This window comes from Rhinolophus ferrumequinum, chromosome 18 (assembly GCF_004115265.2).
Source record: "Rhinolophus ferrumequinum isolate MPI-CBG mRhiFer1 chromosome 18, mRhiFer1_v1.p, whole genome shotgun sequence".
Taxonomy (NCBI): Eukaryota; Metazoa; Chordata; class Mammalia; order Chiroptera; family Rhinolophidae; genus Rhinolophus; species Rhinolophus ferrumequinum.
Genome location: NC_046301.1, coordinates 590,578 through 618,157, shown reverse-complemented (window position 1 = coordinate 618,157; position 27,580 = coordinate 590,578). Strand labels below are relative to the sequence as shown.

Genomic DNA, 27,580 nt, shown 5'->3' with positions numbered 1-27,580 from the left:
CCCGTACTGTCACTGTGCCGTCCTGTCGTGGGGATGTGCCCACATGTGAGACACACGCCAGTCTGACCAGCATCAGCTCTGCCGTGTGTGTGCGTCCCGGCCATGGAGGGAGCCCAGGAGCCCGTGGGGTGCAGACAGCACAGAGACCCTGCTGCTCAATCAGGCAGCCCGGGGACGCCAAGAAAGGGGTAAAGAAAGCGTAAAGAAAGGGGTCTCTCTGTGTCATGTCCCCAAGCCTCTGTGACTGAGTTCAGGACCAGAGAAGTGCATTCGTCCCCAGGGCTGCTGACCACACGCCAGGTGCTCAGCAGAAGGCACTGCTGCTGAGGCACAGTGCCAGGGGCACGTCCCTGCCTTCCAGCTCAGACCACAGGAGTCCTCAGGGGATCCTGGGCCAGGAAAGTGTCCCATGAATGGATTTCCCAGGGAGGTTTTCAGCCCATCCTGCGAGGGGCCCCAGGCCCACCACCCCCCAAATACCAGCACGTCCCCAAACCCTCTGGCCCTCAATTTTCTCGTTTATAAAATGGAAATGGCCAAGATTTGAAGTTCTATGAAGGATCAAATTTGTCTGTGAAATTTTTCTTTAGTTTATCTAGAGTTACACGAAAATGCCAGCAAACGTCGTTTTTTCTCATTGAAGAGCTTTATGATTTTTACAGCATATTTTACAAAGAAAGCGTCCTCTGACATGCTGAAGTTCTAAAACCTCTGCTGGGAATTATCACACAATCAAATCTGTCTTCCTTACCCTGATGTTACAGGGTTTCATTCTAATTTTAAGCAACTAACAGTCTCATAAAACAAGTTCACTTCTCCAATTTTGTATGCCAGTCATGAACGTTTGAATAGTAAAAACAAGAATTACATATTTTCATAGCAACAAATCAATTTTGGTAACTATGGTTACATGTGAGATTCAAGGAAAAAAACAATTCTTTCTACAAAAATGTCATTCTATGTGAGAAAACTCTGAAGTGTTTCTTAGAAGAACATCCTTTGAGGTATGTGTCTGTCCTCTGAAGATAGATGAAAAGACATTTACTTCCAAAAGCAAGTATAATCTACATAGTTCACTTTTAAAAACTTGAAAAGTTAAGACGAGATTTTTCTCTCAACTGAATGCCCATCTGAATGCAGGGCACCCCAGGGAGCTTCCAAACGTCACAAGTATGTGACAATCAACACTTAACAAAAAGACCACAGCAGACGCGTGTTCACATCCTGCGAAGTCACGTGCCCGGCTGCACATTACCTTTCAGGAGAACACCTGAACTCCAACAAGAATGTCTGTCCTCAGCATGTGTGTGAGCTGACTCAGCGTAAGTGATGCTGGCGCCTGAGAATTCAGACTAGAGCTTTCAAACCAGCCTCAGAGTCCAATTTCGTGAGTGCTCAGAACTGCTCAGAGAGCAGGCAGTAGCTGTTCTCACTGGAGTCAGAGCAAACTCTGAACCTTGCATCAGTATTATTGTTTATAATTTTAAAAATAACTTCCCTTTTTATTTGCTTACGTACAGACATGATTTTGTTTCTGCTCAGAGGACAGAAAGACCGACTTCTAAAACCTCTACGTGTTTAAACCAGTAGCGTCTGGAAGGGTGACTAGAAGCTCCTGTGCGCCCGCTTCCCGGCAGTGGCTGAGGACGGCTGCCACTGGACGAAAAGCCACGTCAGCCACACGTCTCTGTGGAGCTGCAGCTAGTCTCTGCATTTCTCTTCCCCGTGACACAATCGGAGCGCCCTGGAGCGCAGCGTTATGTGCGACCTGGCTTCAGACGCCAGCGGGTGGCGATCACCTTAGTTATCCTGGAGAACCTGCAAGCCAAGCCCCACACCCCAGCACCTCACAGAGCACGACCACGTGATGCTCCGAGCATGACAGAGTCACAGGAGTGGTGGGGCTGCAAAGTGGTACAGCCACTGTGGCAAACAGCATGGCGTCTCCTCAAACAATTACAAACTGCCATCTGACCCAGCAACCTCTTACTGGGTATTTATCCAAAGAAAACGAAAACACTACCTCAAAAAGATGCCTGCAGCCCTACGTTCACTGCAGCATTACTCCCAATGGTCGAGACATGGCACCCACCTAAGTGTCCGTGAATGGACGAATGGATGAAGAAACTGTCATCAACACACACACACATGCAGGTGTGAGAAAAAACTGGTGGTTGCCAAAGGCAGTGGGTCGGGGGTGGGAGGAAAAAAACAATGGGTGTTTTAATGAAAAAAAAATGAATTTAAAGGTTACATGACAGTGGTTCCAATTTGCAACTCCCCTGCTATTGAGGGTGAGGGACCCTTCCCTGAGGGGTGAGTAGGAGGAGATTAGAACACGCATCACCTTTTATAATGCATCACCAACAAAAACACAAAGATACTGAAAAGTATGTGCTACTAACAAAAACGTCTTGTGAATGAATTTTAAACAGCACTTCTGTTAGTCACAGGACAGTAATCGTAAAATGTTCGAGCAGCTGGAGAGAGCATCCTGGAGCGTGCTGTTCAAGGCTGGACAGGATTTAACAGTTAAAGGGGAGGCCCCTCGGGAGGGGGTGCTCTTGGCAACACGGGGGTATTAGCTGGCAGAAAGTGAAGCATCAAGAGACAAGCTGTAGGGAGCTGTTGGGTGTCACCCATAAGTTACCTGGGGTCAGGCCACACGGTAGAGGCTGGAATGAATAGAAAGGGTGGATGGGGCCGGAAGCAGCAGTGCAGAATGAACGTCAGGGAGGAGAATGGACGACAACGGGTCAGGCCCTGCAGCCCCGTGGGCCCAGGACAGAGTTCCACGGCAGGTCAGAGCGCTGGCCTGAGGCACAGCCTGGCTCTCAATGCTGATTCTGCCATTAATACTCTGTGACCTTAGGTAAGTTATTTAAACTCACGGTGTGAAACAGACATGTGACAACATGAGACCATGACATTCTTTAGGGACCGTATGATTTAATATCCATAAAATCATACATAACCTACATATGACGCATAGCGTGCATTTAATGACTGTTAGTTTTGAAACAAGAAGGGCTAGGCCGCCTGCGTATATTTCCCCACAGAGGGGACTGGGGACGGGGCCCAAGGCCCTGAAACAAAGGGACGCGGCCGGAACATGGGTGTCCTGGCAGGTCCCTCTGTGCCGGCAGAAAGGGCTTCTCTAACTTTGTCACAGAAGGTGTGAAGCCAGCCTGCATGGCTGGCCCAGGTTACAGGAGCGAAAGTCTCAAACAGCCCACATGCTACATCCCCCTTCTAGCGACTTGACGAGAAACACACTTGTGGCACATGAGCCAGGGGAGCATCCACGTGGCTGAGCCCTTGTGTTGACAGAAATGAAATCAGAACAAGTATTTACCTTGGTCTTTGCGTTGACGTTTGCTCCCTGCTTCAGAAGAAAGTTGACCATTTTCACATTTCCATAGTGACAAGCCACAATTAAAGGAGTGTAACCAAGCTGTAAAGAACAACAAACAAGCTGATGACAAGTGCAGTGCTTCATACCTGAGGGTAGAGGGGTGACGCAGGGTGGGGACAGAGTCCACCTGCTGTACAAATGTTACTTAGCAGATTTTGTGTGTCCTATGGATACAAAGCAGGGTCGGAGCAGACCCAGGAAACGGGACTTAATGCTAGGAAAGGCCAGCTGATCTGACAAGGACCATGAGATACATAAATGACAGGACTGCAGACGGGAGGATGAGTTGTAGGAGAATCTGGAGGAGACTTGTGAAAAATGGAGCCCAGGTGGGCTTGAGGGATGTCATGGCATAGAGAAGGAAAAGCCATTTCACCCGGGACATGGGGACAGGTGTGTCCTCTTGACTGGCTGAGCAAGAGGCAGACGGTAGCTTCTGCCTGCATGGCCAGGTCTGCCTGCAGGGGCCCTGAGTCCACGCTGACCACTAGACGCAGCAGAAGGGGACCCAGGGAACAGGACCCAGGGAACTCGGCCTGGGAACACGACAGGCGTGACTGGTTCAGAATGGATTCTTGGGGGGACCCTGGACTTGGGGTGACCTGGTGGGGCCACTTGGCGTCACCCAGACTGTGACAGTACCTTCGTGTGGGCGTCCCTGTCAGCGCCGTGCTTGGTGAGAATATCGGCCACGTTCACTTTATCTTCCTGGGCGGCGAGGTGTAAGGCAGTGAGGCCGCTCTACGGAGAGAACGGGAGCAAAGGGTGCATTTCAGGAGGAAAATACACTGTGTCACCGGAACGCCAGGTCCTGAAAAGAGCCGGAGTCACAGCCTCTCCCCAGAAAGCGCAGCAGAAACTGAGGGCAAACCCTCCGCGCGACTGACTTGCCACCTGAGACGGATTCTCTGAGCCAATCAACACTCAAATCATATTTTCTATACTGGGCGCCAACTGAAAAATAACTGCGCGACTGAGCTTCCGGACAAGTCATTCCAACCCACCCGTGCCTCCCGCTAAGCCGTGTACTCCCTGCAGCACTCGCCCAACCAGCCCTCCTTCCACCTTGTGAGCAGAACTAACCTACATTGTCAGCAACAAAGTATCGCAGCAACGTACAAGATATAGTGACAAGACATGAGTTCACAATGGTTTCTCCAGCACCCAAAGAGAGCACCCTGTTTTCTAGGTTTCTGCAAATGCTAAAGAAAAAGTTACCCCGTCACATCCATGTATGTAGAGCATAAGTTGGCCAGTTTTGTGTAAAATGCTTGGCATGTACACACCAAGTAATGACCTTAATTAACTGAATATGCAAGTACAGCTAGAAACTGATAAAGGATGCAAGAACAGAGAATGGGCGTGGCCACGACCTGGCAGCCTCACCACACAGCACGTAGCTTCTAGGAAGGAAAACTGCAGTTTAAAGAGTAGCGTGATGTGATACAGAATTGCACACCTGAAATCTATGTAATTTTACTAACAATTGTCACCCCAATAAATTTAAAAAAAAAAAAAAAAAAAAGAGTAGCGTGAAGGCCTGTCACCTGTGTCTCCCAGGTGTCTTCTGAGCCCGTTCATTCACCAGGAGGTTTCCCAGCCACTGGAGCATGTCAGTGGACATGCGCTGCTGCCTTGGAGGTCACCCTCCAGCTCATGTCCCCCACACCATGGCTTCCTGTCCCCTCTCCGGTACGTCCCTCTCCTGACTGCGCGGCGGACTGGCCTCTGGGGTGGACCACACCCCGCCCCCAGCGCACATCCCGTCAGACCCAGCAGATGTCGCACATGGGTTTGCAGGCCTCTCGCCTACAGTCAGGAGAGGCTGAGCCCCAGCCATCGGCATTCACGGCCCTCACCGTGTGCCACCTCCAGACACCAGCAGGTTCTCCGACCTCTGAACGCGAGGGCTGCCCAGAGAGAAGGGCATCCCCTCTCACAGCTGGGGCTTTAAATGTTATGAAGCCGTGGGACTGGGTGAGGGCTGTGGTATCCGTTCTCCATCACACTTCCTTGTGACCAGTAAGCATTTGGAGAGCAGGACATTACTGATTTCAGTTGGTCTTAAACTGGAAAAGAACATACACACTTTTCAAAAGCAAGGAGGAAATGTATTAATGGTTTTGCTGATCACCTGCGATACCTGTACAGTTGCAGCTGGTTTCAGGGCGTACGTAGAGTATAAGACAGACAGACAGACATACAGACACCTATTCTTGTGAAAATTGAAGCAGAGTTATGTGTGACGGTATCTTTCCCCTACATCCCTGACTGTTACTCTATTCGTGCGCGTGTCCACAGAGGCCTGTCTCTGGAAAAGGTGAGATGCCTGAGGCACCTTATTAACTGCTCTCATTCTCTGACCTCCACCACCCATGCCAACTTGAAGCGGGCTCAGAATCCGTATTTCACTGCGTCTGCTGCGCCCCCCACCCCCGTCCCGCCCAAGCTGCCTGAGGCCCAGTGGGCTGGAGAATGGCTTGGGCCATGGGCATAGAGCAGCAGTTCAGAAGCAGTTGTCTGGGCCACACCCCAGGTGGACTGTCACCTCTCCCTGGGGTCTGGAATGAGGACCAGCAGGCCCTACGGCAATTCGCCTGCCTGCTGGAGAGCAGTCAAGTGACCTCTTGGGAGCACAGCAGGGAGCCTCCCAGGACGCATGCTCGGAGAACAGGTCTACAGACAGAAGGAAGGGAAGTGACGTGCACTGCAAGTCAAGATGCAAAGATGCCGCAACTCGGAGAGTCTGTGAGCCTGGCTCCCCACCTCCTGCCGGCCCAGCCCCTCAGAAGGCTGACCACTTTGTGTCCTTGAACTCCACCAGACTCTTTCCTTTCAACACACAGCCCCTTGTTGTCCCCAGCCGACTCTGACTGGTCTGTTTACATTCATCTAAGACTGTCGGCTAAAACGAGAGGCAAAAACAATACCTTGGTTGACACGTGGATGCTGGCACCCTTATCCAGGAGCAGGGAGACCATATCTGTGTGCCCCTCCTGGGAGGCCAGGTGGAGGGGCGTTACTCCCTGCTTCGTCACACTGTTAGTCTCTGCTCCGTAGTTCAGGAGTGTGGAAGCGATCTGCATCTGGTTCTTCTTGGCAGCAATATGTAAAGGAGTGTAGCCATTCTAAAACATTCAACAGAGCAAACACTGTGAGCCTAAGAGGTCTCCATGGAGGAAGCGAGCCTCTCTAATCAACAGAAGTTAAAGATGCGTTTATGGTAAACCCAGAGTCTCACTCATCACAAGTTCCCATCAACAGCATCCAAATCTTTGCAACCAATGTCACCAGGCGCCCCATTCCTAGACAGAGGTCGGTGCAGAAGGCGGAGCTCCCTTTCCGGAAGAGCTCTTCTTCTAGGGGCCCACCTTTGAATACCCCCAGATGGTTTCCTAGCTCCCTTAGTCTTCTTTTCCAGGCCACCCTTCCCCATTCCTTCCCCTCTGCCCGACACACTGCCTCCACAAGGGACAACTATTCCAGTTTCTCAGACTGCCCTTGAAAGGTGCCACCAGCACTTAATGGTGACCTTCGGGTACAGTGTGAACAGTGAGCGCAAGGTGGAGCCCAGGACTCCTGCTAACACGCTCCTGGTTGGTGGTACTTCCTCAGCATTCAGCGCCAAAAGCCACTGCAGAGCCAGGCAGTCATCCCACGCGCACGTGTTGCAAAGCTCTCCCTTGGGGAGAGCTCCCAGGGCCCCGCAAGCGCAGACCGCGTGGCCTCACCTTGGCAGTGGCGTGAGGGGAAGCCCCTTTCTCCAGCAGCAGCAACGCCACCTTCTGGTTGTCGTAATGAGCGGCCACGTGCAGTGGGGTCAGGCCGTTCTGCAAAGGGCGGCAGGATCCCACGTGAGCCGGCGCGCCAGCCGCCCCGGAGCCACCAGCGTGCGTAGGAGCAGACACTAGTCAAGTGCAAGTTAGGTGGGTACGGGTTCAAAGGACGGCAGAACCGGCCCCCAAGGACCGAAGACCTCCCATTATGCCGCTGCCAACCCTGAAAGTGACGGGCGAGCTCCCGCGAGGAGCCACGACAAGTAGAGTGCCCTGGGCCCACTCCGTGGGCGTCGCAGCGTGGACGAGGGCTGCGCCGAGCCCACTGGGACCCCGTACACAGGGCCCCCAGGAGCAGTACCGGTGTCGCCGAGCACGTACCTTGCCCGCAGCGTCCGCGGCCGCGCGCCGTTGCAGCAGCAGCTTCGCCACGTCTAGGCTCCCGTACTTGGCAGCCACGTGCAGGGGCGTGAAGCCCTTCTGGAAGGCGGGAGGGAAAGGTTGTGCGGCCCGCCACACCCAGCTCAGTTGGTCACATGCTCAGCAAACCACGTGTTTGGGGAAATGCTAGAAGCACTGACTCTTAGCCACCAACCGGACCATGATGAAGAATGGAATTCACACCCCAAGTTTGGGCAGACTGAACCGGAGAACTTTTAGTTTAGGAGCCTGAAATGTGACTTTGTAGGTGGGGTTTATAAAAGCCCCTAGTGTCAGGAAAATGGCTCCAGTCTGTGCGTGAAAACGCAGCCTGTCTCTTTCCTGTCTCTAAAACGAGTAGGATTGAGACAACAGCTGCCCTCTCTTCAACCTTCTCTCTATCCTTTTTATAAGACCTGAATTCCAAATTTCTTCAATTAAATTTTAAGATTGTGATTCAGTTGATTTGTATTTTCTGCAGAAACAGCAAGCTACATGGTGGACAAAACGAAAACCACGGCTCGCCATTGCAAAGCACCTCCCAGCACGACTGCTCGCCTCTCGGGGACACGCTGCGTGCGTGGGCTCCTTCCATGAAGTGCCCTCGGCTTTCAGCTCCTCAGATGTTAGCACCTGGGTGATTCCCACTTGCATACATCGGAGCAGGTTTTACAGCACAGGCAGCAGGTGAGCCGGCGGCCAGAGGGCTGCTGCTCCTGCTCTGTAATTCGGTTCTCCGGCACATTCCCACCCCAGAGGCAGCGCTGATGCGTCCTCACTGTGAGCTAACCGAATACCCTCAAGCATCCGCACCACTGCACTACTTGCAGGAAGCACTCTGCCTGCCAGCAGCTCTGGCTGTGCCCTTTGCGTGTCCTAGCCCCACCCTCCAGCACTAACTAGCCCAGTCTCCTTGGCTCCAGTTAGCTGGGTTCGTGTTTTCTTCTCAGTCACATGCAACCAGGAAATTCCAAATCCAGTGTAACAAGTGGAGAAAACTACTACTCTGCCCCAGCATGAAAATCTGAACGTAAGAAAAATTCAGGCTGGTGTGTATTCTTTGTTCGATGACAATAACTAATAAAGCGGGATTCTCTAGCCCTGCTCTATTTAGACAATGCACATACCCGAGCAAGAGGGCAGCTGGTAAGGACCAGTGTGAACCAGTGGCAGGAAAATACAAGGTGAAGTGAAGTAGCTTCTAGAAAGGACCAAAAGCCTTACACTCAACACTGCCAATCTGGTGTAATGTCTCCTCCGCGTTAGTTACACTAGTTCAGTATATCTGGGGCTTTTGTTTCCTTGTGGGAATACAGGCTAGACTTCATAGTGGGAAGGGAAGGGAGGGCAGCCCCTGCTGTATGGAAACTGTCCTAGCTGAAGCACTGGAGAGCTATACTGGAAACAGCACTGGTACTAGTTAGAAGAACGAGTCCAGCACTCCTGCGGAAAATATGATAGGGAATCTCATGATCCCCTTTAACCATTTAGAAAATGAATCTAAAATAATGAAAGAGAAAGCAGTCAGTCAGAGGCCTCCCCCCCGGACGGTCTTTGCCGCAGAGCAGAGACCCTGACGCGGGATCCCTCTTGGCCCATGCTGTCGTGAGGCCTCCCCTTACCTTGGTAGCTAAGGACTGGGCAGCCCCCGCTTCCAAGAGGACAGATGCCACGTCCACCCGGCCTTCCCGGGCAGAGATGTGCAGTGGCGTGTACCCGTTGGTAGTGGCTGCGTCTGGATGAGCCATATGTTGTAGGAGCAGCTGGACAATCTCCGTCTTCCCCAGGCGAGAGGCGATATGTAAGGGCGTCTGTTCTTCCTACAAGTTAAATCAAGTCAAGCATTAGTGCCAGATGCGAAGACCCAGACATACACTTTACTCAGACATCGCATTGCGGCTTCTGGGAATGTCCAGGAACCCCTGTGCACATGGAAACAGTTACTACCCCTGAGCCCGGCTTCTTTAGCGTTTGCCACAGAGGTGACCTGTTTGGTCACAAGATCCTCCTTCGATTCTTCACAAATGTGTATCTCCAGGAACTGGCCCACTGTTTCCTAGGCATACCAAAATGTTTCTCAACTCATTAGGCTCCAGCCCTCATTTATGTTTAAATATAAACAACTCATGGTTCTGAATAAGAAAGAAATCTAATCCAGAAGTCCTGAGACCTAGATTCTCATCCAAAAGCTTTCACTAAGAGAGTGTTTATTCCAGGAACCGTATCAAGTACAAAAGAATGAGGAATGCTGGGAAAATTTTGTTCTTGTTCCGCTCAGCATGCCAGGGACACAAAAGCTGGTCATTTCTTCAAGGAGAGACTGCGGATAAAAGAGACATTGTACTCTGACTGTATAAATGTTCCAGGAAATGCAGCACATGGGTCTGGGACTTGCATCCAGGACTTCAGAGATGAAAAGGAACTCTGGCAAGGAGGAAATGGGGTTAACTATTAGCCGAGTGCTTTCATTGAAAGACACAGAAAGAATGCACTGGTGTAAGGGACAGCAGGACATGTCTGAGGAGGCTCGGAAGTCACCTGAGTCCAGCTGTAGTCAGGAAAATGCCTGCAGTGCTAGGAGAACCAGAGCAAACCGCTGTCTTGTAAAAAGAAGACTGTGTGGCCTCGAGGACAAGGGGACTGCCTTCACAGTCGGCCCGCGGGCGCGACGTGGTGACAGCAGGAGGGAAGCTGGGCGAGCTTCCCGGGCTGAGGCGAGTAGGGCAGGCACAGCAGGGCGGTGGGGACAGCTGCTCAGAACAGGCAGTGTCTCCCAGTTATAAGAAAAGAGGAGCAAGAGGGGGCTGCCGGAAGACAGAAGCAGCACTGCATGAGTTTCAGGGCGGTGAGAGGTGAAAATAATCATCGTAATTCAATTATTTGAGTAATAGAACTGGAACTTTACAAAGATGTGGCAGACATAAACTTCTTCACGTGTGAGGCACACTCGCTCCTGTCCTCATACAGACCTGAAAAGAAGGTGGGAAAAGTAGTACTAAACCATCTTCCACAGAAGAGAGATTAAGAGAAGCTCCATGAGTTCCCCAGGATTGTCCAAGGTCACTCAGCTACTAAAACAGGACTTGAACTCAGGCCTTGGCTTCTAAAGAGAGGCATTTGCCTGGACATTCTACAGAAATAGGGACAATGATGTGACCATTAAGAAAACTAACAGGACAAGGGGACTCTCAAAAGGCAAGGAGACTGACAACACTTTAGATGACACAACTTCCTGTGAAACACGGCAGAATTAACTGTGATAAAGATGGATGCACAGCGGACCACAACCATCACAGAACAGACCTGGAGCTCAGGGCTGACACCTGCTGCTTCGGGGTTCGCTCCCTTGGACTTCCACCTGCAGACTTAACAGGGTGACACAATGTCAGCTGTGTTTCTGATGAGTGACGGGAAGAGTGGGGCAGTGATGAGTCCTAACCCACAGCTAAGCAGTGGCCATGCGTGACGGGGGGTAGCCAAGCATTCGGTTCAAATGTCAACTATTACGCGTGGTTCTCAGACCACGGAGCAGCAGGCTTGTCTCGAAGAACATTAAGACAAGGAAGCAATTGAGGTAATAATAATAATAGTAATAATAATAAAAACATTTATTCAGTTAAAAAAAGACATAAGCTGTCTTGCCCACTTTCTTCAATCTCTGCTATAGCCCCACTGGAAGTGGCAAAGGCAAGAACATGCAAATTTGGTTAAAAGTCTTCCGGCTGTGATGGGAGCCTCAGCCCTGGGAGGTTTGGGGAACCGTCCCCTGAGCTGCGAAGTGCGATGTGTAGCCCCACGCACAAGCTGATTTCAGCCACAGGAGACAACTAGGAAAGCAGAGCGTTACAATCACGGGGGGGGGGGGGGGGCTAAAACAAAACGGGGGCGTCTTCCCAACAGAAGGGGCGACAGTTCCATCCTGGCAAGGTGCACTGGCTGTGACATGGCCAGAAGGGGACGAGCTCTGCCTTACTGCCACAGGCTGCCGAATTCCAAAAGTAGGGGACTTGTGGGCCCCACTCCTTTTACCAAAAGACGGAAATAGCAGTGGCTGGGACAGGGCCCAAAGATTTGATCCATTTTCTGCTAGTGGTTTCTAGCTAACGGGATTCCTGGAACCAAAGGGGCTGGCAGCTTCTAAAATTGTAAGTGAATTCAGTAGCACGTGAGTTTCAGCCCAGGGCCCTGGGACTGTCAGTCGCCAGAGCAGGTGCCAGAGCCCCTCCTGTGCCCAGAGAACATGGGCTCCTTAAGCAAGACAACTCCCCGTAGGCAGGCCTGTGGAGGACACGAGGAGAGACCTTCCTAGGCACACTGCTGACAGAAGAGGGGAGGCCCCTGCTCTCCAATGCGTCTGGCTCTAATTTTGGCTGTCTCCCCTTGGAGAGAGCGAATTGTAGAGAAGTGGGAGCAGGTCAGGAGCGTGTGTGCTATACGTGCATGTGCACATTGAGATACCAAGGGGCAAACTCAGCAGATAGGTATTGGTTTTTCTGCCTGATGCCCCCTGACCCTTCTTCTGGGAACAGCCCTCCTGGGGAGGAAGTGGACACCCCGACTCCATGTGGCTCTAAGGGGATGTCACCCTGTCACCCCACCTCATGAATAGGCCACAGATCTCGGCCACAGATGTCCGCTCAGGTGGGCAGTGGCTATCAGAATCCAGCTGTTTGTTTGGTGGCAGAGTGAAGGGCTCCCTTTACGTCTGAAATGGGACATAAAGCTGTCAGCACAGAAACCTCTTTCTTGTCCTTTCAACTCTGTGACCTCAGGCAAGTCAGTGCAATCTTGAACTTTAGGACCTAAGCTGTCCTACAGCAGTTAAATAAGAGCATGTGTCACATGCTTCAGGGATTACACATCATTGCAAAGAGTTAACTGAACCAGAGTCCCATGGAGCCCCAAGGGGCTCCATGAAAATAATAACTCGTGTGGAGAGTAAAATGCAGCGCCCATGAGAGGGAAAACCAGAGCTCCAGCCGCTCAGTCTGTCCCCTGGGGAGTGGCCATCACCCGTGAGTTTGCAAGGAAAGCAGGTTTGGCCCCACCCCGGGCTGCTCAGTCTGCACCCGACAGGTGCTTTTTATGCCCAATGAGCTGTGACACTTGTGCTGTCCAGTCACAAGAATGCTGCAGGGAGGCACCTCAGTTACATCTTACGGCAGGTGGCGGAGCTGAAAACAAGCAAACAAAGGCTGATGTGACATTTAATATTTAAATAAGTAGGAATAAAAAATTAAAGATGTCTATATGCAGACCATGAGACTAAGTATAGTTGCAAAAGAGAAGTAAAACAATAGAACTGGTGGAATTTGTGTGTAAAAGTAGATACATACACACATAAATGTTATAATATTTCAAAGGAAAGAGTCTACAGCCAGTGGTTTTTGAGGAAGGGGTTTCAGATGATACCCAAAAAGGTGTAAGGCAGTAATAATAGGTTAAATTGATAATAAAAAAAAAAATGGCAGAGATACACGAAAATGAGATTTCCATTAAAAACAGAATTAAAGTCTTCATAGAGAAAAATACTAAGCAGTTTTATTTTGAAAGATAAGTGGGAAGCCCTTTTATTATGAAATATGGAATACAAAATGTTTACCAGGAATATTATCACAATTTCTGGTAAAAATACTGAAGTTCATGATAGAGAGCACTGACTGGCCATAAAGTTTTCTTTAGAAATAACAGGATGGCGGGTAACCTTAAAACGAGAACAGGCAGAGCAATTTCTGTATCACTCTGTGGGGGGACACATTTGTCCAAACCCACAGGAATACACAACACCGAGAGTGAGCTGCCATGTCAACCGTGGGCTGTGGTGACGACATCCATGGAGGCTCGTCACTCGTGACTAATGCCCCAGCTGGTGGGGGTTGTGGGCAGTGGGAGGCTGTGCGTGTGTGGGGGCAGGGGGGCATGGGACTCTCTGTACCTTCCTCTCAATTTTCTACGAACCTAAAGCTGCTCTAAAAATAGTCTTTATGAAAAAGAAGAAAAATGCCGAGGCAGGGAAAAATACAGTGTGAATAACAAAAGCGCTAAGTATTTAAGAACAAGAAACACCAGTGGTGATCCCCAAAAAACACAAATCACCCTCCTCGTAGTGGATAGAAAGGTGGTGACATCTAAAAGCACCAAGTAGTGTGAGGCTGCCCATGCGTGACTGGGTTCTGGGGGAAAACGCTGTAAAATTCAGAGGCAGGGGATGGTAAGCAAGTCTGGGAAGAGCTCCAAGGTTTCTAAGTCCAGTCCTCATGATGGAGACCTGGGCATGAAATGACAATGTGAAAGGCTTCGGCAGCTGCATTCACTCTAAAATGGAGTCAGGACGGGAGAATCCAGCTGAAGTGAGTTCTAGCTTAGGTATATCTGATATCGAAAGAGAGAAAGTGTTGAAATATTCCACAAGACTCCCAAAGATGCCAGCCAGTGCAAAGTTAATGGAACAGATAGTATACAGGATATGATGAAAACTACCGCTATACACAGTGTAAAGAAAGGTGAAACAAGCAATTGGGACACAAAGTTTTAAACAAAAAGGAAAAGGAAGAGGAGGACACCAAGAAGAAGGAAAAATCAGCCTGTGGGAATGAAAAGCAATTAGAAACAGGAAAATCCAATAAACGGTCTCCAGGGCCCAAATCCTTCTGTTTTGGAAAAGTGGAAGAAGGGAAGATTGTCAATACATAAAACCAGAGTAAGAAGATGAACCCGTCCCAGAAAGGGGGACAGTGGAGCCGACGGAGGGAAACACGACGGTCTGAGAAGAGCTTGTTGTGAAGGACCCAGTGAGGCCTGCCGGTGGACACCGGCTTTGGGGGTGAGAATTGGATGTGGATACGTGTTTCTGTGACACAGGTAGGATGAGAAATTCATGCAATTAGAGACACATGGGAACGTGCTTCCGCAGGTGAAAACCTATGAAAATGCTGCATTTCCTAGACGCTAAAAGGCACACGTTTTCAAACGGTGATGCTTCTGACATCGGGGTCGTTGCCCGCGCGCACTTAGCCCACGCGCGGCCTTCCCAGACCCGGGCCACGGCCCCTCCCCGGCGGGACTCGGCACGCGGGACCGGCGGGCGCGGCACCTACCCTGGCTCTGGCGTCCACGAGGGCCCCGTTCCGCAGCAGGCAGCGCACCACCTCCGCCTGCCCCGCCCGGGCGGCCATGTGCAGCGCCGTCTCCCCGCGCTGCGGGCACAAAGGGGGCGCAGTATCAGTGACCGACCGCACAGCGCCGCGTCCCAGGCTACGCATGTACGAGAGGCGTCCCCACGCCGTCGTCAGGGAGTCCGAAAGGCGGACGTTGTATCTTCCCATGTTCTCAAGCATTAAACAAACAGGCTGTTTCTTTCAGCCCACGACTAACCAGTGCACGGACCCAAACACCCAGGATACGCCGAGGTTGAACCTGCAGTCAACCAGGCACAACCTACTCGGGGTTTGGGGGGCATGACGGTATCTTTTATCCTTCAGTCTAAGTCTGTCACTGTCACACTCAGCTATGTAAGGACAGCTTGATCTCACTGTCATGAGAAATTAGATGCTGAAGACCGTGTCAACACATCACGGAAGCTCATGTCACTTGCACCATACTTGTCATTCCTTTTCATACTCAAAATCTGTTTCTGAAATAAACTGTTACTTTACACTTGGTTTGTCTTTGTGTTACGAACCTAGACAGTGACTATCAGGACATGAGATCTGCCCTGCCCAGGAGGCCTCTGCTTATTATTAGTGCGCTTATTTAATTAGACGGTTATTTGAGAAGTACTGAGAGGTGAGCAAAGCTACTGTCACCAATCCCGTCTGCTGCGATGGCCAGCCCTGGGCAGGGGCCACTCCAGTGTCCTCGTGCCCCACGGGGTTTCACACTTACCAGGAAATGGTAGCTTAAGCTGCAGCATAGGAGGACAGTTAGGAGGAAGAGAATTTTCTCTTTGGGAAGCTTGTTAATTACTGACTCTAAAAGACAGGTTTTGGGGGTTTTTTTCCTCAGCATATTTTAAAACCACATGCAGTTCTGAACAAGGCAGAGGTTCATTCATTCAAAGAGTCTTACAGTTATAAAGGAATAAGATACGGGCCTAAAAGTTAGTGCTCTTAGTAACCACAACCATTCTAGAAAACAAGGCTGACTTCCACCAAGTGAAGGAAACCCTCCAAATAAACGGAACTGATCTTAAAGTTGGTTGTGGTAATGGGATACTTCCGAAAAATACCAGAGAGTAATTTCTCTGATTCATTGCACAAGAAACCCTTAAATCAAGAAGATTTAAGGAGAACTTGAGGTGTTTCCCAGTATTCACAGGCCCCATTCCTTTAAGGTTGTGAGAAGTTCATTTCAAATAATCTGACTTGGAAAGCATTCAACTTGATGTCTACTCTAATTTTTGCTTTTTATTGATGACTCATTCATCCTCCACTGTCCTTATTTTCTGATGATATAATTTGACTTTTGTAATAGAAATGTATCTGGAATACATTGTTTTATAAAATGACTTATTACTGGAATAGCAAAATTTGTCTTCAGACTTTGGTTGTGTGGCAACCATGACTTCTAACTTATTTACTGTATCATCCAAAACCTGTCTCTAATAGATGAAGCTAAGACCTTCTATTAAAAACAAAACCTCAAAAAAGAAAAGTCAAATCTTTACTCAATCTCTAGGTCTTATAAAAGTACAGCAATTTTACTAATTTTAGTAGAAATAAAGACAAAAATAAATTTCCTTAACATAAGTTAAGTCAAAGAGGCCTCAGGAGCACCTACTCAGTGATGAATTTATGTTTACTTTACAGGCCAAGCTTCTCTGTAAGGGATTTTCAAAATGTAAAATGCTTCCTGTATTCGTCTTACTAATTCCAATACCCTTATTTTATACTTAAAATAAGTTATTTTTATGGTGTTTACACATTTGAAATCGATACATTATATATAAAACCCATTCTGAACTCTTAAACGTTATATTCAAAGAAAGTTATATGGTCTGGCTTGATTTTTATTTAATGACTCTGGGGTTGCTGACTTTTATTGTAAATTGCCCGTCGCTTTTTATGTTATGTTGCCCTTGTTTATATGTAAGTGTAAATAAGAAAATGACAGAGGTTGTACAGAGTTGTGATCAGTAACTTCCCTTCCGTGGTGTGGGCACCTCATCTTCTTCAATCCCCCTGCTTTCCTCACTGCAGGCTAACTAACTGAGGACTGGGGGAATTCTTAAACATAACACAAGTGTGAACTTAGCCAGGAATCCACTGACTTGCTCGAAGAGAACACTTGCTCACACCGCACAATGTACTGCCCCGAAGTGCTTGGGCCTCTGCTCCCACTGGGGTCAGTGAACACTGTGGACTGTGGATGTGTCAGGACTGGCAGTGCAGCCTTCTGGGTGCTCATGTGCACTGCTGAGCTTTCTGGCAAGGGAGCTTTGCAGTCACAATGTCGGCACATGGTTGGGTTATTGGTACACAGCACACTCGGAGGGAATTTGGAGACAAAAACAAGCCTGGCAAGAGAACGGGTGCGCTCATGTCTGAAGCAGGCACTGAATGTCACGCCCCCTTCTCAGCTGTTAAAACTGCTCTGCTGACAGCTCCACTGCTCTGCTTTGGCTGCATGAGTTGGGAAGCATCAAAGCACGACAGACAGCACTGCATCCAAAAGTGCAACACGGTTTCGGGCAACACACAAAGGCTCCAACGACAGGTCAGGAAAGGACCGACTTACACAGCAGGCAGGCAGGCAGGCAGCACCCGCGGTTCCTCAGTCAGCCTGCAGTCTGGAGCCACTGGCTCCCTCCTCAGGCTCTGAGAACGCACCAGTGCCCAGGCACCCCACGCTAGAGAAGGCTGAATCCTTGTAAAGGCAGGGTTACCAGATTCCGCAAATAAAAATACAGAATGACCAGTTAGGTTTTCATTCCAGACCAATAACTGCTAATTCTTTTAACATATCCATGAAATGCAGGGGACATACACATATTAAAAACCATTATTTGTCATTTATCTGAAATTCAACTTTAACTGGCAGTCCTGTATTTTCCTTGGCAACCCTACTGCCATGGATTCTGCTCCCTGACAGACACCTCAGACCAAAATAAAAACAAACAAACAAACAAACAAAAACCAGCCAAGAAACCCGTCCAGGAGACAGTTACACTGGCAGGTACCTCTCAAGTATTTGATTTGAGGGGGCTAAAGGGAAAGAGTATGTAACGGACAGATGAGAACATCGAACAAATGAAGACTCTATAATGCCCAACAGATGGAAGTCAAAGTTTCATATAACAGTGTCTAAATTTGAGAATCTTTAAGGACCTAAAAAAGTCAACATTTTTATTGTTTACTTAATGTTTTATTTATTTTATGTGAAAAATCTATCTGTAGCCTCCCTAGCATTTTTTTTGCTCCTCCCCACCCCCGGAGAGAATTTCAACATGGAGTAAATCTACACCTGTCACATGATTTGGAACCGGTCACTTAAGAAGTAAATTTAGAGTGGCTCCAGAATCACACCACCATCTCATATGGATTTTCTTTGACGGTTGTGCAAAAGTCTCCCCTCACAAAGATTACCTTGGAAGACTGCAGTTAAGCGTCACATAGAAGTACTTATCTAGCTTATCATAACACGGCATCACCATTGCTCCGTGATCTGGAGGCACTGGAAGGCAAATATGGAAAACACAGCATGCTGGGAAAGTCTTCAGAGGACTTTGTTGGAAGCTGCTGGTTTGTACAGGTCCCACTTAGAAAGAGAGGTGGTCATCTCTTTTAAAGTCCTAAGAAGTGACTAGAAACTAAAGTCAAACTGGCATGTTATGAAATTAGTTATTCTTAATAGGGTAGAGATTAGCATATGATATTATTACCTTAGGACTAATAAGCTGTAATTCGAGAAATTTATAAACATGGACTTTATATTTCAATTCTTTAATGGTTTTGTTCCAACTGTAAATCACATGAAGAGAGAGAATTAAATAATATTTAAAGTCGAATAAATTTGTATCACATGGATTTTGTCCATGCAGCAGACACTTCACAGTGTGTCAGATGCAGAGAAATGGGAGGGAATACAAAATGTGAACCTGGGGGTGGCCGGAGGGCTCAGTCGGTTGGAGCGCGGTGCTCACAACAAGGTCGAGGGTTCCACTCCCACATGGGCCAGTGAGCGGCGCCCTCCACGACTAGACTGATAACAACAACGTGACTTGGAGCTGCTGGGGCCCGGAAAAACACACTTCCCCAATTCAAAAACAAAACAAAAACAAGAAACGTGAACCTGAACGTCCTGTCTCACAATGCAAAAGGATTGAGTCCCAGAATTAGCGACAATGGTCAATCAGTTGCTCTTGAAAATGAGATTCGTTCTAATAACAAGCACTGCCGCTCCTCTGGGGACAGTCGTCTCTGTCGCATAGTCTGAGACACCTCAGTACACCAGTGGCCCCACTGAGCTTCAAATCCACGACCGCATTTCGCACGGGGCAGACTCTCATCCACGAGCGAGCTTGTGCTCGGTGATCTGACAGAGTTTAGAGGGGCAGACCCCAGGAAAACGAGAGACGTGAAGAAACTGGGCACCAGAACCCTAATTCAGGTTGGGGGGCAGAAACCCTGGGCTGTCCAGGACTTACGGGCAGAGCGACAGGGTCTGCAGACCAGCGACCCATTCGGGATACCTGGCAGAGCTGCGATGGTGCCGACGGTGGCCAACAAAACCGAAGCGAAACCGACACTCACGGCCGGGTAGACCCTGGACAACGCCTCTCGGTGAAAGAGCGCGAATCTGGTACCGAGAGAAAGCGCCTAGCGCTGGTCTGTCTGCGGTGCCCATGGGCCGTGAGGGACTGGGCACGAGGCAGTCGGCCGGCGCGGGCGCACCGAGGGCCCCGGAGCACGTCTCGCACCCCGTCCGCTCACGTACAGGGGGCGCCCTCACCCACCTCACGCGAGGCGGCGGTCTCGGCCCACAGCGCGCCGCCAGACGGACGCGCACGCGCCGCGCACACGCGCACACGCGCACACGCGCACTCTCGCTCACGCAGCCCCGCGGCCGCGGACCCAGCCATACTCACAATGTTAGTGACATCTGGAGAGGCGCCGTTCTGCAGCAGCAGGAGAACAATGTTCAAGTGGCCCATGAAGGCGGCCACGTGAATCGGCGTGAGGCCGGACTGCGGAACAAAGCGACAGCGGTTTCACTGCTCTGCGCGGGCTCGGCTCCCCCCCACACACGGGGGGTGAGGAGGCCAGAGGCGGGCGGAAGGGGAGCGGAGCCAGCGAGGGCCGTGCGGTGACGGGGCGTTTTCTACCTCTGTGATAGCCTGGATGGAAGCCCCGTATTTCACCAGCAGCTCCATGACCTTGATGCGGTTTTTCTTGCAGGCAATGTGCAGGGGAGTGAAACCATTCTGTGCGAGAGACAACCGAGTTAGTTGACAGCATGCAGACACCACTGCCACACACTCCATGCTGGCACAGCGCAGGCGCCCACACCACGTGGTCACGTGTTACGTCCCTAACGCTGTGGGGGTTGACCTTGGATGAACGAAAGGTCAGCTTGCCTACCGGGCGGGGTCTGCATGTCATCCTGTTTGTGTGGCCACGGAGAAAGGAAAGCCAAGAAAATGACACGGGCCTACTCTTCAGAGAAGGAACAACAGGACACAATGACCCTTGCGAAGGTCTGAAACACTGACTGGTCCGGTTATGAAACGGCGTGATGATGCTCAAAGAGGAGTACGTGCTTTCTGACGAAGGGCCGTTTCCCACAGTGTAAAAACCGTTCATCAAATTTACTTCAGAAATCCAAGGCCGTGAATGCCGCTACAGTGTTTCAGCTTGCTACCACTTTCCTCCGGGAGGAGGACTTGCTAATTAGCGGAAAGCATTATTCATGGTGATAATTTTTTATATTCAAAAGTTATATATCTTGTATTAAAATTTTTTATGAGGAGTTGTATATTACCATAAATCATTATGTTGATAATATTTTATATCTCGATGTTATATTAATAAGTTTTCATAAGATATGTCCATCAAATATATTTTATAAAGAAATGATTATTAAATTCCTAACTATTTTCAAGAAAAGTATGGAGAATTTCTGGAATCACTGAAGGAGGTATCTGTCAGAAGCAAAGGAACGTGGAGAACTCTTCAAGGCATTTTCAAACTTTTCAAACTAGGCTAATGAGTAGGAATTGGGGTAAGTTACATAAAAATCAGTTAACTAATCCTGTGCTTAATCCTTACAAGTTATGTGTTATATTTCACTATTATGTCTGTCTTTGAACAATGATCTCCACAGATAGAATATCTATTCTGCCAGTTAACAAGTTTTCAGGTCCCTTGGGGACTGTGCGAGGTCAGGCAGTATTTCCTACACTAAGAGTACTTAGGAAAGCATAGGGTCTCACTGAACCTAATGACTGATTCTTCACTGTGTTTGTTAAGTCAGTCCACATTTATGAGCTATGTAATAAGCCCCATAGAAATAGCCACACATATATGCAGCACTAAAAAGAACTGTAATTACCAGATTGCAATACTGTATAAGCTTATTGACCACTGTCCGATTGAAAATGAGTAATTTCCTTCTTGTGAGAAAAGAAATATCCTCACATAATTGCACATAACCCTAAAAGTATATTGGCTTCCCAGGCAATGAGAAATAAATTAATCCTAGTAGAAAATTTCTAATAAAAATAAGATTTGATATTTGATCATTATAATGGCATCCTCTCATCTTAAATATTATCTGAAGACTGATTTAACTGACATAAATCGTGTTAGTGTATGAAAAAAGGTTTGCTTTTAGTTTGAGAATTAGGAAACGGGAGGCATAAATTAGTCCCAACGCTTGTGGTTAGAACATAAGTGAAGCAAGGAAAACTTATTCTGCATTAGACCTTGGGAGACACAGAAGCTGCTCCCGGGACAGCCTCCTGCCGATTTCCTTTGAGCACTTTCTGGAATGGTCTGTATCAAATGCCTCCTGAAGCAGTCAGACACTAAGCAATACTTTGCTATTAGTCGATGGTTGGATCATCAGTTCAGGAAGGAAAATCTCCCAGTGAACTTTTCACAGGCTTAGATTTGACACTATCTGACACAGTCAGAGCCACTCACCACTTTACCACCTTTTTTGTTCCCAGAAAGAGATCAATAAAGTTTAACTTTTTCATACTTTTATTTTGACTCTATCTAGATGTGTCTAAAACTTATTTTATAACTCCCTACTTTTCGATTTGTATTTCCCATTTAAAATTGTTAACGCTCCAGAGGTTGCCTCTCTATCTGCAACTTGCTCATTGTAGAAATTTTCCTTGCTATTCTCTGAAATCTACCCTTGCTCACCATCATTTACCAGCACACTGTGAGAGCATGAAGGAGGCAGGCGCTTGTGGGAGGTGACACATTTAGCAGAGTTAACTGCGTGCCTGTGACCGTGCATGGCTGGTGGTGTCTGCACCACCGCTTAGTCATGTGGGTCTGTCTTTCCCGATCTGGTCTTAGTTAATGTGGGCTGGGCCAGCTTTACCAGGGCTCTGGCATTCGGATTGGCTCTCTTGTCCAGAAGGAGTTTGGTCACACGGTAGTGGCCACAATGCGCGGCGACGTGGAGGGCCGTCAGGTAGTCCAGGGTGACATCATCGACAGGTGCCTTGTGCTGTAACAGGTGCTTCACACACTCCACGTGGTCCCCCTGTGCGGCCATGTGAAGCGGAGACAGCCCATTCTGTGCATCAAGACAAAACCAAAGCAAGTTCCCATTTTAGTCATCACTTTCAGGTTCTGAAACAGCAAATTCAGTTTTGGCTCTCTGGCAAAGTTGGTAGCAGGGAGGAAATTATTTCCATTTGACATCGAAGTATATAGCAGATTATGTTTGGTAAAAAGGGAAGCTAAGAGAACTTTAATTTCATTATTCTGCTATTCTTAGGCAAAAACACCAATGAATATGTCTTTCATGAATGAATACATAGTAGGTATGACGAGTCAGTTGGATCTCACAATTATCGGGGTCACAGTAGATATACAAAAAACAAGTGATACCTGATGCTTATATTATTCGTATCCAATTCTACACACAGAAATATATATTCAGTTCACCTCTCTGCACGAATCTCTTAACTTCTAAATGGGCAGGAGGATGAAGAAGGAGCAAATGGGGAGATCAGGAAAAGACAGACTTCCATCACCTCTTAACCCCATGCTGCTCTGAACCCCACAGTTCCTTTTCTCTATCATGACACATGAACTAGACTTGGAGACGGCAGTCAAGTAAAAGCCAGAAAAGTGTGAGACAAATGTGGATCAGGGGTCAACGACCTCCCAACTTGTACATTTTGAGGATAATTTATCATCATTGATGCTGCCCTAAACAGCTTTAGCCTTAATTCTTGGAGGTCACCATCAGGGACACAAAATAGCGGGTAATTCACTGATAATTATTAGTCTAGGTAGGACTCATTTTTTTAAAGTTGAATAAATAAGTTTATTTATTCAAAAAATATTATGAAACTAAATTAGAAAACTTTTGCACATTAAAGAGAGTGGCCTTATCAATGCAAATATGGTCAGTAGAAAATAACTGTTCCAAGTACCCAGTTTGGCAGTCGTTACATTAAAAAAAACCAGAAATTGGATAAAAAGCCAAAACAGACCCGCGGCCCACTGTTCTCAACAAAGAAAGTGATTTCAACAGTGAAGGGTGACAGCTAAAAACAAATCCATCAAAATCTATTTGGTGGTTTGTGGGTAGTAGCAGTGTATGTGGTTTTAAAATTACTAGTATATGTTTCTTTGTTTTTGAAATACTCTTTGTTCATAATTATTGCTTTTATATTTCGAAATTCATAAAATGAACTTAGAAAAAAAGAGCAAGTTGATGAGAAAGAATTTATGTGTCCGGAGAAGAGTGTACAAGGGCAAAGTGAAAAGTTCAGGCTTCGGCGGGGTTGGGACTGGTGTATTGTCGGTCTCTCTGAGAGTCTCTCTGTCTTGAATGTTGTTTTATCCATGTAAAGGTGACATGGAAAATAAAATCTGTACCATTGAATTATTTGCTCGTTTTCCTAAGTAAGGATGGAGCGCCACTCAGGCCCCATCCAGTCCCGGGGACAGGGACCCTTCTCGGAGGTTACATTCTCAGTGGGAGCAGACAATTCCAAAGAGGAAGAACTGAAATTCAGAGCGTGTTTGTTAAAGGCCCCCAGTGCTAAGAGGAAAAGCAAAGCGCAGGACGGCCAAGGAGTGTGCGTGGGGCAGGTGGCCGGCAGTGGCCTCCCTGGAACGACAAGTCCGGATGAAGATGCGAAAGGTGGGGAGCCCTGGTCCTGCTGAGTCCGGGGACCATGTAAGGCAGAAGAGAGGCAAGTGCAAGCTGCTGTGTGGGGACCACCGGCCCCACTAGGCGACAGTGAGGACAAGCGGCTGAAGGCAAGTGCCTGAGGGAGGCCAGAGAAGGAAGAGGCCTCACCAGCCACAGCAGGCCTCTGACTCGCCCTGAGCAAGCTGGCACCATGGGAAGGGTGATGACAGCACCACCACTCCAGCTGTGCTGAGACGACGGGTGCAGTGAAGGGACGAGGAGGGGCCACCGGGGGACTCTTGCAGTCATCCAGCGGGTGGCTGCGACCTGGACCAGGGGGTGCTGAGGACAGTGTGGAGAAGTTGCTGACTTGGTGACACATTTTGAAGGAAGAGGTGACAAGGTTTGGTGATAGGATGTGGAGGGAGAGGCGAAGCACTAGATGAGGCATTTGGCCTGAGACTGAGAGTACGGGACAGACATGAATGGAGCTGGAGAGACTACGAAGGGCTACGTGGAGGGGACGGGGAACACCAGGCCCTGAACTTGGCACTTCCTGGACCTGAGATGCCCGGCAGACACCCAGGCGGCCGTGGGAGCGATTTACGTTTGTATGTCATCAGCATATGAGCAGGGTGGGAATTACAGATGAAAGCAGGTGAGTGAGGACAGGCAGACAGACAGACAGGTTGGCTTCCGGAGGTCCTGCTCTCACAGACCTGACAGGGAGGTCTGAGAAGGGAGGACTGGGCAGCCGTGGCATTTGGCAGCAAAGACACAGCAGAGACACGTGATACGGGCCTGGCTCCCGCCATTGGACGGAGGTGGCAGTCTGTGGCAGTTCTCTCCTGATGGCCTCAACTTTCTTAGTGTTGTGGGAAGTGAAGACAAGGAAAGAAGTCGAAAGGTTTGAGGGAAAAAGGGAAAGTACAGAATGCTCAGTCAGCAGGGAGCGGGCGTATACCGCCTGGGCATTGGTGACGGCCAGAACCACGAGGCCGACTCAAGGCTCCAGATGGCGATGTCCAGCGAGCCGGGTCACTGCGCCGGGGGGTCTGCTGCAGCCACAGGCAGCTGCTAGCACGTGAGCTTCACTTAGTGAGGTGGCATGTGGCTGGTGAGTGAGCACGGATTCATGCTGGGAGGATGAGGGACGTGGACACAGTGGCTGAGGCCCCAGCAGAATACACTCGGGGCTCTGGACAGTTAGCTGGAGCATGGAAGGGGTGCGTGGTCAGACAGACAGGATGTAGGGGGCTCACCGCAACCTAATGGAGACGCCCACTGGAAGGATCAGTATGGCGCTTGCCAAGGTCATCACGGCCATGAAAAATTAGAATAGGGGTCATTGGAGAAGAGTCACACTTTGCTGAGCTAGACTTTTCAAAGAATGAGGAGGAGTGAAAAACTAGCCAGACGAAAATTTGCTTGCAGGAGGAATAATGGGTAATTCAAAACGGGGAGTGTTGATGGAGGGAGGGAGGGTTGTCCGGTGGTAGGCACCCGTGGCCTCACTGAGTCGGTTCCTTCTTCATGTGCCTCCCCTGTGGAGCTCCCACTGACGTACCTGTCTCCCCATCTATCTCACCTACTAAATGCTGAGCTTCTTAAAATTAAGACTGCGTGTTCTTCATCCTAATGGTTCCTCAGTAGCTAGAACATTGCCTGGCACAGTGTAGCTACTCACTATGATAGTTAGAAGATGCATGCGTGAATGAATGATCTAACGAGTGAATGAATGAATGAGTACAGGAACATAATCATACAGGATCCTTACATATGAATGAAATGTGATTTTACAAGAATGCCATTAAAAATTTCCATCTAGGTAATCCATGGTCTTCATTAGTGATACAACAATTATGAGAAAACTCTGGACAAGATTATTTTATAGTTTGTGGAACAGTGTCACCTGCCTATCCTCAATTTAATACGTGCTTTTTATTGGTTGTAAGTAACATGGCTGGTCTGCAATTTTCTTATTTCCTTTTCTGTTTCAATCCGTCTCCTCAGCGAAACTTTCCCTAAAATCTGCACCTTACTCAGCCCAAAACAGCATTGTAAAGACAAGTCTCTGCAATACTCATGCAGGAGTGAGAACGAAAACAATTTCTCTCTCTTCTTCGTATGTTTCTGATCTGAAGGCACCTTTCATGGCCTAGGGGGCACATCTCTAAAGACTGAGTTCATTCCCTACATATTTAAAATGCGTGAGCTGGCACGTGCTCCAAATAATTTCAGTTAGGTATCAATTAAAATGTAGCATAAATTGAAAACAACCTGCTTACGTTGGCTGCCTGGCTTTTCTCAGCTTGCCTTCGTAAGAGCATCAGTGGGTACCAACCCTATTCAGGGGTGGGGGTGGGGGAGTCCACAGGTAAGAAATGTCCTTTGTGCCAATCTTTGTCATCTTAAGGATGCAGGGGTTGGTGCATAGCCATTAAACAGCTGTGCGATTGTTCTCAACTTGTGTCTCATGGTAGTTTCGGGTAACCCCAAGTAAGGCTCGACAATGGGTAAGTGTACAGTAACAAGCCTTTAAAAATATGTTTTTATAGTGCAAACCTATAAAATCGGCTCCTCACCGGTTTTTATTTATATGGATGAGCATTTTCCCCATGGATGAATACACTGATGAGATGAGACCAAGGATAGATATACTGCTGTGCATAGAAAACAGGAAGCTTGTCGAGCGTCCTCTGTAGACGGCCTGGGCCAGCTCGTGTCCTCCATGTCACCCACTAATCCATTATAATCCACCCACCCTACTGGTGAGTCATCCTTTTTACCAGATTGCCTAAGAGACAGAGGTTGGAGAGCTAGAGGACTGATGTTGGACTGCTAATTGTGCTGCTTTAAAAGATAATTTACATTAATTCACAGCCATCTCAGAGCATCACAAAAGCATAGACTCAGAGAACATAAGTTATTCTCATTTGTACGTAATAACTCCCATTGACATATAACACAGTAATAGTTACACCTCCATCTGCAGTAAGAATAGCAGAAAGAACGTGAAGCATACACTCAGTAAATCTTAATGCACATATCTGTCCATCTTAATACTCTGAAAACACTGATACATATCACTCATTCCAGCACACGGATACTGAGTCACTAGGAAATATTTCATGAGAAACAGAGATCACAGGAGAGTGGCTTCAAGAGCTCTTGGGTCCTGCCCCAGTCCTGTGACACCCCCCTCCCCAGGTCCCGCCCCAGTCCTGTGGCTCCCCTGGTCCCGCCCCAGTCTTGTGACTCACCTTGGTCCTCGCCAGCAAGGGGGCGCCCCGCTCTAGCAGAAGCTGTACCACCTGGTCATGTCCACTTCGTGCAGCGCAGTGCAGTGGGGTCAAGCCATCCTGCCACAGAAGGAAGGAATTCGTTCACTTTCTTTACAAACCAACCCTGCTCTACTGCCACCTGGAAGACAGGGTGTCCTGAGCTCAATCCTAGTGACTTAGCAGGCCGGTAAGAGACATACTATCAGTTAAATGACAGAGGAGACCAGTGAGAGAGACAACGACAGAGGGCTCTTGACAGGGAGCGAGAGAGGGACAGAGAAGAGACAGGGGCAGGGAGGGAACACAGAGCTCCAGCGTATGGAAGGAAGCTCGGTGTGGCAGGCTCTGCTGCTGGTCAA

The 27,580-nt window shown here is 48.6% G+C and overlaps 1 protein-coding gene across 50 annotated transcripts in view; it reads right to left on the bottom strand.

The window, feature by feature from the left end:
* ANK2 (ankyrin 2) overlaps window positions 1-27,580 on the bottom strand; it is a 382,806-nt gene that overhangs the window by 72,330 nt on the left and 282,896 nt on the right. For 49 of the 50 annotated variants that reach the window (XM_033133572.1, XM_033133577.1, XM_033133570.1 and 46 more), the window contains 11 exons: window positions 27,201-27,299; window positions 22,165-22,362; window positions 19,934-20,032; window positions 19,697-19,795; window positions 14,709-14,807; window positions 9,234-9,431; window positions 7,573-7,671; window positions 7,147-7,245; window positions 6,346-6,543; window positions 4,058-4,156; window positions 3,356-3,454 (listed from right to left, as the gene is read on the bottom strand). In XM_033133572.1, coding sequence (XP_032989463.1) covers window positions 3,356-3,454; window positions 4,058-4,156; window positions 6,346-6,543; window positions 7,147-7,245; window positions 7,573-7,671; window positions 9,234-9,431; window positions 14,709-14,807; window positions 19,697-19,795; window positions 19,934-20,032; window positions 22,165-22,362; window positions 27,201-27,299 — 1,386 coding nt within the window. The remainder of the gene's footprint in view (window positions 1-3,355; window positions 3,455-4,057; window positions 4,157-6,345; window positions 6,544-7,146; window positions 7,246-7,572; window positions 7,672-9,233; window positions 9,432-14,708; window positions 14,808-19,696; window positions 19,796-19,933; window positions 20,033-22,164; window positions 22,363-27,200; window positions 27,300-27,580) is intronic. The other variant, XM_033133575.1, reaches the window with a different exon arrangement.